The sequence below is a fragment of the Ambystoma mexicanum genome, chromosome 7p, assembly GCF_040938575.1.
Source record: "Ambystoma mexicanum isolate Mex_15411 chromosome 7p, UKY_AmexF1_1, whole genome shotgun sequence".
Taxonomy (NCBI): Eukaryota; Metazoa; Chordata; class Amphibia; order Caudata; family Ambystomatidae; genus Ambystoma; species Ambystoma mexicanum.
In genome coordinates this window covers 364,149,324-364,168,505 of record NC_090939.1, presented here as the reverse complement: position 1 = coordinate 364,168,505, position 19,182 = coordinate 364,149,324, and the positions used below count along the sequence as shown (strand labels likewise).

The window sequence follows — 19,182 nt, the reverse complement described above, 5'->3', positions numbered from 1 at the left end:
TGGTTCCTCTTCACTGTCTTGTAGTTAATTCTCCCTGTGCCAGGTCTCATGTTAAACTCACCAACCACGGTCATAGGGTAATTAAACTCTGCATCTCGCTGGGGGTACATGATCTCTCTGAATTGATTGATTAGTGTGAGCAATGTCTTACCCACTTTATTATTATAGAGGTTCATCAAGCCGAGCTCCTGTCTACCTTTCAGCTTAAGGCGCATATAAAGAAGGTTTGGATCCACACTCCTGGGGTGTGTGTCAGAAACTGTTAAGCTGGTTGAGGGGTACATGGCGAGTCCTCCCAAAGGTCTAGCTTTAGTACTCAGTGTAGCGGCAGGAACTGAATAAAGCATAAATACTTGGATGAGGACCAGGCTGATGGCCCAGGTTTCTTGTAGCATATGACTCTGTTATTGGGTGAGGAAATTGCACCAATCAGGATTGCGGGCCCTTCCGTTAAGTCCGGCAATATTCCAGGCCATCATTTTGAGCGCATTTGCCTCCTCCCTGTCGTCTCCTCCAGAAGTAACATTGTTAGCTGCCGCCCCCGCCCCCATCTGGACAATCATGCTAGACACAATGCGTGGTACAATGGAGAGGGACACATACTCTGGAATTAGGGATGAACTGTGACACTCATACGATATTCAAAGCAGTCCCCTGTTTAATTTGGAGAAGAACTGCCCTATTGTCTGTGGGCGTCGGTTTGCAAGGGATGGGGGTTGGACCTTGTAGTCAGTCTGCCTCGTGTCAGGTTTTCAAACATGCATAATTGTTCTTATGCTGACAATGTATACCCTTCTCTCATGCGTTGGCCATTTTCAGATCCTTGCCTACTGCCAGTTGCTCTAAGACTGGTCGATGTGGATGCCTGGAATGATGACTATTCCCGAAACCAAGATGGACTCTAGAAGAAAATCAGTGGCAGTAGGCCTCTGTTTTTGTGATTGCCCATCCAGAGGACTTTACGTGCAGATGTTGGGGTTTTAAAGGTTAGTGTGACACAATCTTGATCACTAATATGACCAAATGTTTTTATTTTTTTTAAATCTGCTTTTTTCATGAATTGGGTTGGTTTGTATACAGTGCTTGATGTCAGAATCTTCCCACTTCTAAGAACTGTACAAGAATAGCTATTAGTTTTACCCAATTTAATGGTAACCAATGAACTGAACTCAAAAGAATACAGGGCTGATTCGGCCTCGCTGGGAATTGAAGTTTGTGATGTGCCAAATTGCCCAGTGTCAAAGGTGGGTACCTAAAGAGTAAGCTTTTACCCAGACTGCAAAATATACCCAATATATTGTGACCAACTGACTATTTCATGTGTTTTTCTTTTATATTTCTGATGTTGTACATGTCTGTTTATTTACATAGTCCAAGTGGGCTTTGTGTCAGGCAAAGACAGTGCAAATGTAATGTAAAACCATGAGTGAGGGAAAGGGGGGCAGAGGGAGTGGAAAATAGTGAATCTCAGAAGGCACTACTACAACTGCACATACAGGGAGATGGAGAAGAGTGGTGCAGGTGGGGAAACACATCACCTCTGAGTGCAAACTATTCCTTAGTTTAGCAACAGGATCCAGTAAAATCCAACTGAAAATATGTATTTAGTGGATCGATTTGCTGGCATGCATCTTTTTTACTGAAAATCAAGTAAATTATAAGAAGGCCAGATTGCTTCATATTGTATTAAATTACTTAGCATTAATTTAGAATTGCTTAACAATAATTCACACTATTTCAGATCACTTTGGATTACTTTCGATCCCTTTAGATTGTGTTAATTGTGAATGTTCTTTATTGGAGCACCATAACCATTTTCCACTAATGTGCGGAGCAACCAAGCATAGTGAGAGGGCCAGAACCAACCACCTAGGCCTCATGGGATGTCTATCCCACATTAAATGTTTTTAAATTAAGGGCTAACATTGGCCATTTTGCAGGATACTTTTTTGTGAACACAATGTTTTGAAGGGTAACATATAAAACAATCTAATAGATGTTCAATCTTCAACAGTACAATGCAACATTTGCCAACATATGTTCATGATGCCTTTGCCCACGATATATGCGGAAACATTCTGCCAGTGTAAGAATACATGTTTATGTTAGCTGTCCCAGACAATGCCAGTATTGTCACTATAACAACACACTCATGTTGGCTGTGCCCAATAATACCTGCATTGCTCAAGTAACAAGAGAAGTCAGTTATGTTTGTGTTAATGTAAGTCAGTATTGCTGTGCAAGAACACACCCATGTTGGCTTATTCTATAGGGGCAGTAAGAAAACACGTTGAGGTGTGTGTGCTGAAATTGGCCAATATTGCCAAATAAGAATACACTCATTTTTACTTTGCCCAGAATACTAGAAAAGCTAATGTAAAAAAGCATGTTCCTTGTTGGATTTATAGCAGAAGTGTAAATGATTACAAATAGGGATAAGTTGGGGGAGCAATAAATACTACTTTCCTCCTATGAAGTGGTCTGCAATTACAACCTGCTTCCTCAAATACTAGTAACACACTGGTAGGTGATGAGGGTAATATCCCTGCCTGCATTGAAGAAAATTAGGCCCTTACCAGAGTGTGAGACCACTCCCCGAGCTCAAACAGCACTCCCACAGTGTGCCATGAATTGTGTGAGTACTTTATCCAATTGTGATGTTTACTTGCATCACTTTGCATTTTTGTACTTATTTCGATTGTGTTTTCACCATTATAATTGCAGGACTTCAAGTACCAATATACAGAGTGTCAAATGCTGAAATGGTAGGTCTTAACTAACCATCACACATTTGACATTGATGAAACATCTTCATTTACTAGGAGGCCAGAATCCATGTGGATGTTTTTGCATTCATAGCCCAGGACGTTTGACTCATAGCCCTGTCATGTAATACAGCCAGGTATGTGTGCCTGCACACGTGGCAGCAGAATCATTGGGTGTAGTCACATTGTGATGATGCCACAAGTCTCAGTGATGTGTTTTCTTTGCCAGAAATGTTGCTTTCATTTTTTTGGGATTTCTTGATGAATGGTGCCTCTGTGTTTTAGCAAAAAGGGGATGTAGCCTAATTGTTACGTATTAGGCAGAAGATTGAGTACAAGTCTGGCTTCATCACTTTACCACATTGTGTGATAGTGGACAGACCAATTTATATTGGTGTGCCCCCATCCATGTATATGCCAGGATTGTGATGATGAAGGGGCTATCTGAAAAACATGATAACCTTTCCTGTTGGAATAATGACATTGAATCCATAGGGACCATGTGTGTGGGAAATGTCATTATAACCCTAACAATCAACAGATTTGTATGAAGAACCATTATAATATTGTGACAGATGACAAAGAAAATACACCAAGTCTTCCTGACAGTTCAAGGGTTTTATTTTTATTTGTGGGGCCTAGGGTCACCCTCCTCTAGCCCCTGTCTGCCCAGGAACCTCATCCTTAACCCATAAATCTGTAGCACCCAGGTTAGTCCTTCTAATTTTTCAGCCCTACTCTCTAGGATCTTCACTTATATTAGAGATGGTGTACCTAAATACAGGTTATCTTATCTCACTCTGGGATATTTCCTACTTCAGCCAAACGTTAGTGTTTAACTGGGAGATTAGATAATGCCATATTCTCTTGCACATGCTCTCTTTTAACCAGGCTAGAACAAGCACACTCCCTCGATGTACTCCTCCCTCCAATCCTTGTTCACTTCAATGTTTCACTCCTCCTACTCCTCACCTCTGCCGTTTGATCAAATCACTCGTCCCACTCTCATCTAATACATCTTCCCACTACCATTCTCTTTCACCTACTACCAGTTCCTCCTCCCACTACCACATTTCTCCTCCCAATACTGCTCTCCTGCAGCCAATACTACACTCCTCCACTCACCATTACACTACTCCACTCACTACTACACTCCTCCAACCACTGTTACACTCCTACACTTACTACTACACTCCTCCACCAACTATATCACTTTTCTGTAAACAACTACACTCCTCCTCTCACTGCTACATTCCTTTATTCACTAATAAATAAACACACTTGTTTCACCCAGTATCTTTCACTTCACATTCACTCCTTACACAATCTTCTTCTACTCACTCACCACAAAAACATGCACCATCTAACTGCAGCACCACTATCACTCCTTAACTAATATCTCAACTGTCGCAACAATCTTCTCCAGAACCTACTGTGACTTTATTTTTTGTTCATTTTATTGTTCATTTATAATGCACTTAATACCAGTGAGTGGTTCCTAAGTGCAGGATTGGGAATCAAACCTGTGTTGTGCCGTGTTGTCCTGATTGCAAGACAAAAGCCTTGCCCCTGAGCTACCCATCCTCCAGCTGGTCTCTTTGTCATCCTTCACTTCCACCTCTGACCTCTCCCAATACACTTACACTGCCTGCATCCTGTTTCTCCATTAAATATCCCTTCGTCCTAAGGATTAGAGGGATTGGACCACTTTCACAGCCAATCTGACTGGCTCTCCCCCCACACAAGATGTGTATGTGCATGGGAAGGTTTGAAAAGGTCTTATGCCACGCTCACTGCAACCAAGGCTGTTCGCTCCATAATGGTGGAATATCAAGTTCAATGTAACAGTTCATGTTTCGAGAACCTGTCTTCCTGATGGTGTCAGTAAGTATTTAGAAATGTCCTTAGTGGTTTAGTGGATCATATTGTATGTACAATCTCACACTGCTGCATCCGAGCAGGACCGCGCTGACTGTTTGTTTGATGCATATGCATGTGGGTTTCTCCTGCATCTCTCTCCCACTCTCTCATTCCCATTCTCCATGCAGCTCTGCCCGGCTCTTCTTGACAGTGAGGCTGCTCAGTAGTGCTGGATGGTTTTTATTTCTGTTGTGGGTGATGTCTGTCTCTTTGTTTCTTTGGTTCTCCTGGGTTGGTCAAGCTAACCGTGATGGATTGACTTCTGCCCTGCAGGAGGACAAGGATGAGTAGAGGCTTAAGAGCCCACTATGCCCTCTCACCTCTACACACCAAGAGCCAACCCAATAATAATGGTAAAACATGCACATTTGAGAGATATACCACTTTTGCCTTTTGTGGTAATGTTGGCAGAGGGTAGGTTGTACTCTCAAGAAGGGTGTGAACGTGATTCGGTAGCAACCAAAACAGTAAAGTATAACAGTTCAAAGTAAAGTAATCTGCAATCAGGGTTCTGTAAAAGTACATATACTTTAATTAAACACACATATGAAAGCATTATTAAATAGAGCACATCACACAGAACCCCACCCTGTGGAATAAACACAGAATACAAAATGACAGCAATATGCAGCACGTAGGTCATGAATTAAGGGTGAAAGGCAATTAAAAGCCACAATGTCCTTTAAATGATATGCTCTTGGGTGCAAAAGGGCTCAAAGTGACATACACGGTCTCTTGGGCCCAAAATGGACCAAGGAGCTAGTCAGCAGTCAATAATACCTTGATGCGGTTTGTGACGGTTCGATAGAATTGAACCAGGCTTCAAGCTGCTGTGTGAGTGGTTCGAGCAAAGTTCAGGGTAATGAGTCATGTTTATCCAAGGAGTAAGCTGGCATCTAGTCAGTTCGATTGCATGTGAACAATGCAGTTTGGAGTGCTCACCAGGGTCAGTTTGGGGTCGGGCTGGTTTGAGATCTGTGGGAACCCCTGGGTAGGTTTGAAGAGTGAAGCACGCTTGGTTCAAGTCGAAAGTCAGTGATAGTTCGAAGTGGTGATCCTGGACTCCAGTGTGCAGTTCAATGAAGTGCAGTTCAAGGTCGAGACTGGTCCAGTCATTGTTTAACTGCTGATTTCAGTGGGTCGAGTCACCAGCCAGTGGTTCAAGTCGTGTTTCAGGGATGAGAAGTCAGTTGAGTGTGAAAGGCAGAATGGGTGGGAGATGTGGTTCAAAATGTGGTAAATCCTGTTTGAAAGCAGTTTGACCAGTTCTTCACGATGAAAACGTCTCTTATATTTCTGTGAACCTCAATCCAGATATTCAATGGAGCTGATTGGTCCTTTTTCTCTGGCTCCCAAACACAGGGGAGGTTGGCACACACCTTCAGGGGACTTTCAACACAGTGAGGTCCTGGGTCCCATTGTGGCTGACAGAGTTGAAAGTCCTCTCCCAGCAGCAGTACAGCCCCACTGGCACCTGGGCATGGTTAGGGTACATAACCTTGCTCTTTCTTGGAAACTCAGTCTTCAACCCACTGGCAGGGGACTTGGGAAAGATCAACTCCACTAACAGAGGTCCAATTAATTCTTCATCAGGTTTTCATTCAGGAGTGAATCAAAAAAAGCGTGGGTGACCCCTTCCTTTAAAGGCAAAATCCCAGAGGTGATTGAGCTAAAGCTAGCCTGCCTAGAGGTCCAAGCCCTGTTCTTGGAGCAAGTGGACTTTGTCTTCTGACATCACGCCCAAGTGCTTTGTGCTTAAGGAAGTGGAGGAGACAGGAAGGAAAGATAAAGACAGAGAAGCAAAAGATGGTGGCACTGTCCCTCAGCTGTAAAGTGCTCCTGCTGTCTACACCTTCCTCGCCCCTTACCTTTTCAATATGATTAAATGCTCTTTTGCTGTGCAGCTTCCTGCTCTGAGGTTAAGCTTTGTGTGAGTTGATGTTCCCAGGACAGCCTTCTGTGGAGTGGCTGCATCTCTGGGGAGGTTGTCCCCTGGCCTCACAAAGGAACAAAGAGAGGCAACCCCTAGAGCCATGATCTTACTAGTAGCAGCAAGGACTGCCTGCCTGGGGGACAATAGACACAACCCTTCCACCGTTGAACTGGGCTCATATGGCTGACACATGTGTGATATTAAATTGATGTGGCTTGGATAGCTATGAGCATTGCTCTCCACCGCACCTCAAATTCAGGTATGTGTACATGTAAAATTGTATGTGCCACCAGGACAGCATACTCAAAGCTATGTAGTCAGCTTCTCAACTGACAAACACTTTCCTTAGGAGGACTTAGAAATTGAAGGACCAGTGCACATAACAGTTAAACATGCCATTAGTGAGACTAACATGTAAACATGCAGAAAAATTTACTTTGATCTGATTCGATAGATTTCCCACCTATCCAGGGAGTTAGAAGAGTAGATATAAATTGCACGACAGTCATCGTTTGTTTTTCATAAAGACAGAGAGTCTGAGAGTGTGTGTGTGCCTGTGTTTGAGAGTGAGTGTGTGTGGGGGGCATCTGTTCTGCTCCTTCTCTCTTATCCATGGCAGGCACACTATGAGAAATGTGTGCTCTGCCTAGTAGGAGCAGCTGTGGGTGACCAGTGAGGAGCACTTATGTGTGTGGGAGGCTTAACTTGAACAGATATCCTTTACATTTTAAATACTACACATATAATAGGACTGGCAATGAGAAATGGTGTAAATGTTACACGAACATTTTGTGCCTTTAAATATGAATTCCGATGCCCCTACGAAGAAATGTAGACATGCACAGAAATGTTGCTCTAATAAAACTTGAGCCCCCTGCTTAAGATTCTGTTTTTCATTGTTTGCAAACTACTGTTACCCAAAATATCTCCATGGTTAGCCCCGGGTGGCCTTGACAGACCCCTCTCAGCATGCTGCATGGAGGCTACCCATTGCACAAACAGTGGAAGCTGCATCAGGCATTAATGTATGTGGGTTGGCTGTGAAAGTAAGGGTTTTTCTAATCGGCGGCATAGTACATGCTATCACATGTTCTGCAAACTACTGTCCACTGCATAACTTATCAAATGCTCAGCTCTGCCATGAAAAAAAGTTATATGTAGAATTTTTGAACCTCAAATCCTATTCACTGTCACTTTAAAAACATGTCCTTCCTCGGGTACAACCTTTGAGATTCAAGATAAAAATGTAATGTAGTCTCAGGGCCTGATTATTAACTTGGTGCAGTGAACGTGCTAAAGAGCAGGATTCACTGCGCCAAATCAGGACGGCCAGGCTTCACCATTATTCTGAAGTGGGCCTGGGCGTCCTCGTAGTGCACGATAGTGCACCTTCAGGATTGTGCCTGTTTTTGACTTAACAGGTGCAATCATGAAATCTCGACAGCATTTGTGTAAAATAACGACATATTCGTTATTTTTCAAAACTGCTGCCGAGAACATCGGTGTATTTTAACACTGTCACATGCACCAAAGTAAGCAGCTTCCACATTGCAGGATACAACGTGGAAGCCGGTGTGTATGAACACTTTCCTGCACTGCAACAAGGCTTCTTGTGGCACTCTTCCAGAACAACAGCACCAAAATGGTACTGTTTATGTGTGCCACTTTAGCACACATACTAAACTGGAGGAGTGCCACAAGAATACCAATCTAAAGAGGCAGGTAAGGAATGTGGCGGTTGCTAGGTTGGTGTCCAACCCATCCTAGCAACCGCCACATGTATTCCGAAAGTGGCACATTCCTATCGACTTTGGAAGAATGCGCCACCTTCAGAATAGGTCTTAAGTACTGAAAAGGTCGTTAACACTTTTAATGACCTTTTCAGTACTTAACACCAGTTGAGAATCAGTCTCTCAGTTTCCTTTTTTATACTTCCAAAGCATTGCACCGAAACGTATTGCAAACCTGAAAAGCACAAAGGAGCTTGTTCATGATTACATTTTGCTTTTCATGTATGTTCTGTGTTAGATAAGTGAAAACATAATCTCAGTTTTGAAAAGAAAACTCTTACCCATAGACACAATGAGCTGCAGAGACAAGCCACTCGGGGCTGACGAGTGTTGCGCCACACACAGGTTTTCCATTGAAGTGCAAAGAGACAATCCAAGGCCAGGCCCCGATTTTGGCATCAGATCCTCCAACTATCTTTGAAAATGTCTTACTCAGCACCTGGCGCTCCCCACAAGCTGATATGGCGATGGAAGGAAATGAGGCACAAGGTAAAATGAGTATGTTCTTCTATGCTTCCCCATCACATGATGCAGCGACACAAAAACAAGTCATTTAACTGTTTGTAAGATGTCTACTAACCTTGACGATTGCATTGCAGATGAATAACAGAATCGTTGAGACACTGTTCTCTAGAAAAAAGAAATACGTTTTTTATATCTCATGTACCAAGAGATGATGTACATAACAGGTTTTGTGAGTTGTAACTATATTCCAGCTCATCTGTAATATATGTGAACAAATTGGTTGTCAACACTCCTGATTAGAGATGATATAAAGATTTCAGGAATAAACACATTGTTTTGTCAATCGTCAATTTTATGTTTTCATTTGATCATTAAACAAAACAAAGTCCTTCACTATGGGTTTGGTGGTGCAGTGAAACAGTGGAAACTTCTGTTTGATGGTAACAGAATTACCATCACATTTACTGCATCGCGGAATTCCGAGTTTGCCAGTAAAGTGGAACATTCACTTCCAGCAAAACCCTGGAAGGGAATTCTTTACATTACCTTAAAGAAAATATTACTGCTTCTGTTAAATATGCAACAAAAGTGATTTGCACTGCCATACCGCCACTCATAATCCCATGTTACTGCCACAGGCCCAAGTGGCAGTAATGGTAAATGACGCAGATTTACTGACCAAACTTGTCATTTGTATTGAGTCACCGGAGAGCCTACGTGGCTCATATGTCAACAATAGGGGCTTGTGTTTCGTTTCTGCATCGCTGCACCTCATTAAACAGGCGCAGAGCAAAAACAGTGCTACATATGTGTATATTAGCCTCACTAATAAGAGACACACTCGGGTTACTGAGGGTGCACGTGTTGTTAGGATACACTTAAAACACATCTTGTGAATGCTAGTAGATGTGCATCATCTGCCAGTGCAATGCTGCTGAATATCAAGATCTATTGTTGAAGTTTAAAAAGAATGCAGACATATTAGGTTGTCACCCAGAAACGAACACCGGCATGCTGGTGATTGAAAGAGAAAAGAGATCTAAAACATGTATTCATCTTTGAACCACTAGGGCGCAGTGTGGCCTAAGGAATTGTAACCTGATGTTTCCATATTCGATTTCAATAGAAAGGAGAAGGTTGCCGGCAATTCACAGTAGAGCAGAAATGACATGGTTGTCTTTAGAATGAGGAGATGAGGAAATCTTTCAGATAATATGAACTCACGCTACGCCAATGTTATGTTTGAGGATGATATCCAGATGTTCCAATAAGATTACCACATGCAATCATTTAATAAGTACATCCTCCAGAGGGGGAAATGTGAGCTTAGTACGTGCATTAACCAAAACTATTTGTCAAACATAGAAATCAAGTATTACTTCATTTTCCTGTTTGCACGTTTCATTTAACGTCTGGCTATAGCATTAACTCAATTTTCTATTACGTAGATACAGTGTGATATTGCCCAAACTCAAGGCTGCGTAACTTAAATCTTTTCAGTATTAACATTTCATGCGCTCTTTCGGCTATAGTGACCACTATATCTTGCAACAATACGTTGCTGTGCTGGGTACATCTTTCATCAACCGTTCTCACATTGACCTTTTCAGATCATTTTGAGATCTTGCATCTGAGAACCTTGGCCCTCTCCCAATCACTCTGCCTGCCTGAGGCCTGCTTACTTTCTAACCACAGACGTATGTTATGAGGACGAGGCTCAGATGTGGAATGCATTGGACGTAATATCGCATGCCCAAAGGCGTCTCCCAGGCCATTCCCGCCATAATGTGCGTGCACTCTCTGACAGCCGTCAGACCCAAGCCAATCTCAATCAATACCCCCTCCCATCAGCCCCCCACACTCTCGCCCATGAGATCTTTGCTCGAATTCCATCCGCCGAACAACCTTTCCACCCTCCATAATATTGGTCTGTGGCCGCTGTTCTGAAGGGACGCTCTAGGCTGGAAACTTTTTAGAAATATATTGACATATGGCAAGTCGAAAATCCCTGCGGAGTCCTTGGCATATAATGAAGAGCTGTAGCTAGTGAAGGAGCTAGTGCAGTGTTGAGACAGGCATACGCCGCATCTTTACAATTCCCTGAGCGTGTTCCTTATTTATATATGTAGGAACTTTAATGAGGATTTACACACACACGGCCTAAGTCACCAGAGCGTTCTAAAGTAGCAAAACCTCATTGGAAAACGCTCTGTGAATTAGGCCCATAGAGCACAACTAATTGAAGTGACGTGTAATCCACTAAAGATCAAATGCTATCTTCATGTGTGAGTTTCATCAGTTCCCTCTATCTTCACCATGACCAACCAGAATACGGAAAACATGACGGTTTCTGGTGGTACAGGCCTGTGTTTGGAACATGCTAACTGCCATTGCATTTCCGGTACTCCGGTAGGACATGTTTCTACACGGAGGTCCCAAGTCTGAGCTCAAGGTAAAAGTCGTGGAGAAAGCTGACATTCTCTCCTGCAGTTTCCTGAGCCACCATTTTGATGTGGAAGGAAGGATTGAAGGGGAGGTGTTCTGAATTCCTGCAGCAAAGGCCGCTAAAATCGCTCATTGTGCAGAAGCATCACTGCAAGTATTTCTTAAAAGAACATCACTTTTTTGAATTTACCAAAGTCTCCATAAGCATCAGTAAATTAGAAAAGTGATGCTGTAGTCTGAAAAAGTCTTAATTAACAAGGGGAAATGTGTTCAGTAAATGTTTACGGCACTTTACAGGTGCCGTATTTTAACTCCTTTTTTCTGACATGCAAAAGGAGGGCTCTGCCAGAAGAATCCCCTCGCAGTACATGGCCTGCATTCATGTTAATGTTAAAGGATCCTTGTACCGCGCACTATCACCACCAGAGTGGTCCCCTGGCACTCTGGCGGCTCTGAAAAAAAGGGAAGGGCGGGTGAGTTAGTGGGAATGAGCTGTCAGCTTCAACCCGGTGGGTCCGTTGGTTGGGCTTGGGGTGTTTTACGGTCGGTAGTCGTCGTGTGCTGTTGTGAGAGTTTTTGTGTGGTTTGTTTTGCTGTTGCAGCATAGTGAAGTTTGTGTGGATTATTGTGTTGTAGGCTTGTGGTTGTGTTTGGTTAGAGTTTGAGAGGGATAGGCAGAGGGATGAAATTGTTAGTGGAATGGATAATTGGCATTGCTGTCCGGAAGTGAGGAGTTGAATTTCCGTATTCTCTCCAGGTGGGGTGCGGGAGCATCTCTGCGTCTCTGTCCTGATCTGGGCCATCCGATACTCACAGTCCCTTTCAAACATGGCACCCACTAACATTCATAACCTTACCCAAGTTCAGCCTCGGCCACCTACGTGACACATGTCTGTATGCGGGCAGGCAGGCAGGCATTTCTGCGTCCTTCAAATTTGGCCCATGGAGCATTCCCAATCCAGTTGGTGCACGGCTTTGACAAGTCAAGGCTACCCCATCCATATGTGGCAGGTGGTTGGCATTCATCGTCTTATACAGTTGTTTTACAGGCTATTGCTGCCAGCCCCTTTGATACATAGCATATGCCAACACTTGCAATTAAATCCAGGGTGGCACCTGCCTTCATTCACAACTCCATACAGTCAGTGCCCATGCCAATGTCCACAACTTAGTTCCAGTGTGGCCAGTGCTAACATTCACACAACTCTATACAAGTATGATACCTGGTAGCAATTATAGGGTGGGTGAGGTTGTTGGCTGGAGTTGGCTATGGATGCTGATTTCTGAACTCATGGGTATCGCTTGTTTCCTAATTGAATTAGCATTGTCTCTCTTGTTGTAATAAGAGTTTCTCTGGTCGGTTCAGGGTGTTGCCAGTGTCATCCTAAATTTAGTCCTGCTTTTCTTTGTGTTTCCCGTTTGGTTGATTCTGTTTTGCAGTTGGAATCTGTAGTATTGAAGAGCCAGGTTTTTAAATAATTTTCTGAATTGTAGGTCACATTTGGTGTTTCTTATTTCTTTTCGGGATGTTGTTCCAGGTTTGTGGCTAAGTGGGAGAAGGAGGAGCCCCCAAGTTCTTTCTTAAGGTATGGCTTTTGTTCCAGGCGGATTTCGTTGCTTGATCCGAGGAGTCTTGTTGGCTTGTAGATTGTTATTTTGTTTTGTAGGAATTCAGCTCCTTGTCCGCTGATTGCCCTGTGTGTTATGCACATTGTTTTGAAGGTGATACAATATTTGACTGATAGTGTAGTGTTTTTAGGGCTGGAGTGATGTGGTCTTTTCTGGATAGTTTGAGGATCAGTCTGGCTGCTGTATTTTGGATATGTTGTATTTTCTTCAGGAGGAATTCTGGTATCCCGAGATAGAGGCTGTTTGCATAGTCGATTCTTGACAGGATGAGGGCGACAAGTGTGAGTGTTTTTTGGGTGAAGGAGAGGACAGGTAGGATTCTTCTTGCCGTGTGGAGGAGGAAGAAGCATTTCTTGATGATTGCATGTATTTGTGGTTCTAAGGTTAGGGTATTGTCCATTAGCACTCCCAGATTTTTTACTACCTTAGATGGTGTTGGTGTGGTTCCCATTTCCACTGGCAATGGAATGTAGATGTTGTTCTCTTGGTTATTGGATATGATCATGATTTCTGTCTTTCCTGGGTTGATTTTCAAGTTGTTGGCATTCATCCAGTTAAAGACTTCTTTTAGACACTTGATTGGTGTTGAGTGATTGGCTTGAGTGTCTTCGATTTTGTAGATGATTTGAGTGTCATCTGCGTAGTTGTATCATGTAATGTGGTATTTTTTGAAGATTCTGATTACTGGAGTCTGGTAGATGTTGAAGTACAGTGGTGATAGTGAGGACCCTTGTGGTACTCCACAGTCCTTAACTCGTGGGCTGGATTTGAAGGGTTTTAACCATATGGTTTCTGTTCTGTCTGCTAGGGATGATTTAATCCAGAGTAGTGCCAGGTCTGTTATGCCTATGTCTTCTAGTATTTTGGTCAGGGTGTCATGGCTAACTGTGTAGAAGACTGCGGTGAGGTCGAGCAGAATCAGGGCTGAGGTTGTTAGGAGTCCGCGTTCATTTTTAGGTCATCCCAGATGGATAGTAGTGCTGTTTCTGTTCCTCTTGCGGGTCTGAAACCAACCTGTGCTTGGTCTAACAGGTGGTGTTTTTCTGCGTGTTCTCGGGTTAATTTATATAGGTAGGTTTCAAGGAGTTTTGCTGGGTAGGGAATGTTTGAAAACGGCCTGTAGTTGGAGAGGTCTTCTACATCGCCACTTGTGTTATTTAAAAGCGGTTTGATATATGCTGATATTAAAGCTCTTGGCACAGTTCCCGTTGATAGTGAGAGATTTAGAAGGTTTCTGTAATATTCTGATGGCGTTCCTTGTGTGAGGATTGATTTGTAGATGTCAGGGGGGCAAGGGTCCATGGGTGATCCTGCTTTCCTGCTGTGTTTAACCAACAAGACAAATGCTTCTGCTGATATTTCTGGATAGGTTTGGAGTTTGTGCTGTGGCTCTTTGTTAGGTCCGGTTGGTTGAATGTTGTGGTTGGTTGGCCTGTTTTGTATGATTTGTCGGATGTCGTTGATTTTGTTCTTGATGTGGTCTGCCAGATCATTGAAAAGTTTCTCTGAGGCGGTTAGGGAGTTGTCGCAGCCTGGTGGGTTTCTCATTTCTTTAATGATGTTGAACATTTCTTTTTGTGTGTTGGTGGCATTGGTGATTCTGCCATCATAATGCCTTCTCTTCGCCTTTTGTATTTCCTTCTTGCATGCACGGATTTGTTTCTGGGACAGTATTTTTTTGTCTGGGTTGTATTCTTTCCTCCATTCCAGTTCCATCTTCTTGTTGTCCTTTTTCATGGTGCTTAGTAGTGAGGTGAAACATTTTGCCATTGCTCTTTTTGTTGATGGGGTGAAAGGTTTTTCCAGGCGATCTTATCAATTGTATCAGCAATCCATTTGTTGGTTGCCATGTTGGTTTCCAGGGCCATTGTCAGGCCATAAATGAGGCTTTCATTTAAGGACACCAATTTCTTTATTTTTCAGAATATGGTGCATTTATTTTATTTTATTTGTTGTTTAAATTAAAAGTGTTTTACAGTTTACAGGAAACTTTTACGCCATATATACATAAAAATGGCACTTGTGTAATTATATTCAAAGCATCTTTTTCACTCCCAAACTCGAATGCAGATCACCAAAAAATTCAGCAACAAAGGATATCCATGCGCACCACAATTCTGACTTGAAGTTTCACATTCTCCTTTAAGAACCATAATTCGAAGTGTACCCAATTCAGTGTCTTGCCTTCCCCCCAGTATAGGGACATCCCAATTAGTCCCAATAACTTCCTTCCGGCCGCCTCCCCCTGTGACATTCTGCTTTTCAGCTCAACAAATATACAGGGTTTGAAATTGAGGGGAGATGGGAGAAATTTAGCTCCTGCTTCTAGCATAGTGGAGCCTGGTCAGCTGGAAACCAACAGATACCAGGAGCTACGTTTGTCTCCTAAGAGCCAACTGGTGCTTTCAAAACATGTAAATGGAACATTAACTTTGAGTATTTGAGAATGTTAATAAAGAAGAATTATAACGTATACAATACACATTTAAACACAGTAGTTCATACAAAATGGAGACAAAGTTAAAGGAGCATCTCTGGGAGCTCCTGGTTCCCCTGGTGTAGCTCCTGCCAACTGGGTGATGCCCAACACCCACGAGCTGGTTTTAGCCCCTCCTCAATGCATCTCAATTTTGAACTCTGAATATCTCTTCTAACAATTTAGACAGTTATTATTAATGTCTGATTAGAGATCAATATCAGATTTACGCTACATTGTAGGTCAGAACCCAAGCTGTCGAATGGATAAACAGGCCTAATAGCCAAATTATGTGCTACGTAAAAGATGGACACTCTACTACTAAATGGGCCAGAGATTCTATTGGAACCAGCCCACATGTGCGACAGTGGCGCAGTTTAGTTGGGAGGCCAATTTTTGAAATTTGATATGTAAGAACCTGTATTTTTTTATGCACATTTCTGAAAGCATAGTCTAAGCTTTTCTATTGGAAGAAATAGGTGATAATTATCTTTGTAAAATATTTGTCGTTTTAGATCTTAGTGATCGCTATTTCTATCCCAACGTATTATATTCCATATTTTCACAAATTCTCTCTCAGAGTTGTATTGTATTGTATTGTTTATTTATTTGTAGAGCGCACCGGGCCGTTATTCAACTTGGCGCTTATGAACTCTTAGGTTACAGTTACATCTTAGGTTACATTTACATCTGAGGTTACAGTTACATCTTGGGTTAAATTTACATTTACATTAACAGCTTAAAGCAACATATAGGAGTAACAGTAGTGTGCAGAGTAGAAGGTTAGCATTAGTATGTACATGTGTAACACAAGTAAGGTTACGGTTAAATATATAGGGTTTACATTTGCAGTTATAGGCAACATGTAGGAATAGCAGAAGTATATAGAGAAGAGAATTAACATAGGTATGTTAAGTGCAACACCTGTGTATTGGTGCGTAGAGACCAGTCAAAGGGTTATGCGTCAGCAGTCGTTGGTGTGTAGCCAGAGTTTAGCATTGGTTTAGAAGGAGTGGAAGGAAGGTGTGGCTCCTAAGGAATCCGGGATTGAGTTTCATAGTTGAGCTGCCACTACTGGGAAACTTGAGCCTCCAGTTATTTTCAGATTGAAGTTGGGGATTCTGATACTGTTGGCTTGAGCCTTTCTGGTGGGATGCTCCGATGTATGGTTAATGAATTTCTCTGTGAGGTATGCAGCTGCTTTGTTATTGAGGCAGTTGTGTGTAATGTTTAGTGTTTTAAGTTTGATTCTGTCATTGATGGCCAACCATTTGGCGGATCTCCTTTGGTCAGATATGTGTTGTCCTTTGGGAATGCCTAGGCTGTTCTAAGAGCATTGTTTTGCAGGGTTTAGCATTTATTAGTGTTGTGTTTGCTAGTGCCTAGGTAAAGTGCATTGCCATAGTCTATTTTCGATAGGATTAAAGCCTGTGCAATAGTGGTACAGCTATCAGTGGTCAGAAATGGTTTACATATATGGATTAGTTTGCAAGTGTAACTTGTAGCTGATGATGTAGCATTTACTTGCTTGTTAAGGGCTGAGTCTAAATAGAAGCCTAAGGTTTTAACTTCCTTGCCTACATTGATTTTAATACCATCAATGGTGATGGATTTGTACATGTGGGAGAGTTTGTTTAGTTTGCTGGTTGACCCAATGATTAAAAGCTCCGTTTTGTAACCAATGAAATCAATTCCAAGTACCCCTCACATCTTTTGTGAAAATCAGACAGTAAGGAAGTATGGGCCAGACTACCCTTTAGGAGATCATGTAGGTAGGAGCACAATGACTTATCATCGGCCTCCATAATTATTGTATGCAGTGACAGACTACTTTTATGTATTGGACCCACCAATATGTAAGACCCAATTCCAGTCTGATTGCGCTTATAGGAGTGAACTTGGGCAGGCTCATAAATGCCTTCCAGATTTTTCCTTCCAATCGGTCCAAAAATCTACCATTAGAAAATGGAATCAGCTCACATCCATATAAAATAATTGCTGTAGCCTGTATCTTAAATAACTCAATTAATGGCCGTCCGTGAGTAAGCACGGAGATCATTTTTTAGCACTTTCTTCAGTGTGATTCCTGGGCTGATTTTCAATTCCATTTTCTCTTTTAGTGATTGGAACTGCTTCTTTGAGGATATCAAAAACGCCATGCAGTTTATAGCAGAGACCTGCCCAATCCCTTTCTGATTTACCTTCCAAGAATAGGACTGTGATTTACGTTTAGCAGAATAAGACACATTATATGATTTATTAGGGTTAATTACTCAGTGATTCCTTCCTATGTTCCCTTGTACTCCATCCAGAAGCGTTTGTAGGCTGACTGGGGTGTAGTCCAATCGACATAGGCAATGATGTTAACCTTGAGGTCTAACTACCTTGGCGCATAGCCATTCCACAATAAATGGTCCTTCCACAAGTCTGCTAAATAGAGATAAAAAAGTATAGGAGCCAGTGCACATCTCATGGCAAACTCCTTTTGTAACAGTTATTGAATTGGACAGATATCCCTGAGTATTTAGTCTCACATTACTGGAATTATTCCTGTAGAGTAGATCGATCATTCTCAAAAGACGCTGATTAATTCCCCACTTCTCCAATTTTGCCCATAGAATAGAAGTATCGATAATGTCAAGTCCAAGACTGCCACATATAGTGATTTACCAAAAATCCTGCCTATGTACAACGTGACAGTGGCCAGAGCCATGGTACTTAACAGTTTACCCACCCCCTTCCTAAAACCTGTTTGTAGGGGGCTCAGCACATTCTTTTCCTCAGACCACTTTGTGAGATCAATTAGAATACATTTTGCGAAAATCGGCACTATGATTGCTGTTTTTGGATATACGTGATCCGACCACGGCTGATTTTCCCATGATGGAAAAGTTTGCATGTGAAATGTACGAACCACAAAAGGTTTGTACATTTTCCATGCGAACACACATTCAAAACCCCTACACAACCAAACTCACACCCACACCCACAACCACACCTCCATAACATCCCCCACCCACACCCCCAACATAAACAAACCCTACTTACCTTTTCTTCACGCTAGTCCCTGCGGCACCAGTTCCCTTTCACTTCCATAATCGGAAACCGGCGCCGCAGGGTCCTTTTCTTTTTAATTTTTTTTTTTTTTTATGGAAGGCGCAACCCCCGCTCACTATACTGTGTTTTTTTTTTCCTCTGGTCTGCTGAGGGGGTGTCCCCCGCAACACCCCGCTCAATATACCACACAGTATAGTGAGTGGGGTGTTGCGGGGACACCCCAGCAGCCCCTGTTTTTTTTTTAAATGTCGGGTGTGCATCGTGGGCGTCCCCTCCCACCCCCATTCACTATACTGTATAGTATGGTGAGCGGGGTGTTGCGAGGGACACCCCCGCTGCCCCTGCAGTCTTTTCTTTTAACTTACCTTCAATACATGCTACCACCAAAGGTTCGAACTTTTGGTGTTCAAACCTTTGATGGTAGCATTTTTCTGACCTTTTGTGCGTTCAGACTTTTTTTTGGTCCGTTCATACAATTCCCTGCTGCGATATGGGAGAACAGTCTGAATAGGATATCTGATCATCACAAGGCATTTTCTTTTAAAAACTGATTCAACACTCCATCGGGTCCATATGCTCTAGAATTGTTCAGTTTATAAATTGCCAAGATAATATCGGTCCTATCAAAGTCAAATTTCCAGATGAGTGGCCCCGGGGACTCGTTCCATCCCCCACCCCCGTGTTTATTTCTTTATGGTGCCT

General features: G+C 42.6%; 1 protein-coding gene across 1 annotated transcript in view; it reads right to left on the bottom strand.

The window, feature by feature from the left end:
- Positions 1–19,182, bottom strand: part of TMPRSS15 (transmembrane serine protease 15) — a 1,663,368-nt gene that overhangs the window by 225,545 nt on the left and 1,418,641 nt on the right. The window contains 2 exon segments of the mRNA XM_069636234.1: positions 8,690–8,864; positions 8,989–9,038. Coding sequence (XP_069492335.1) covers positions 8,690–8,864; positions 8,989–9,038 — 225 coding nt within the window.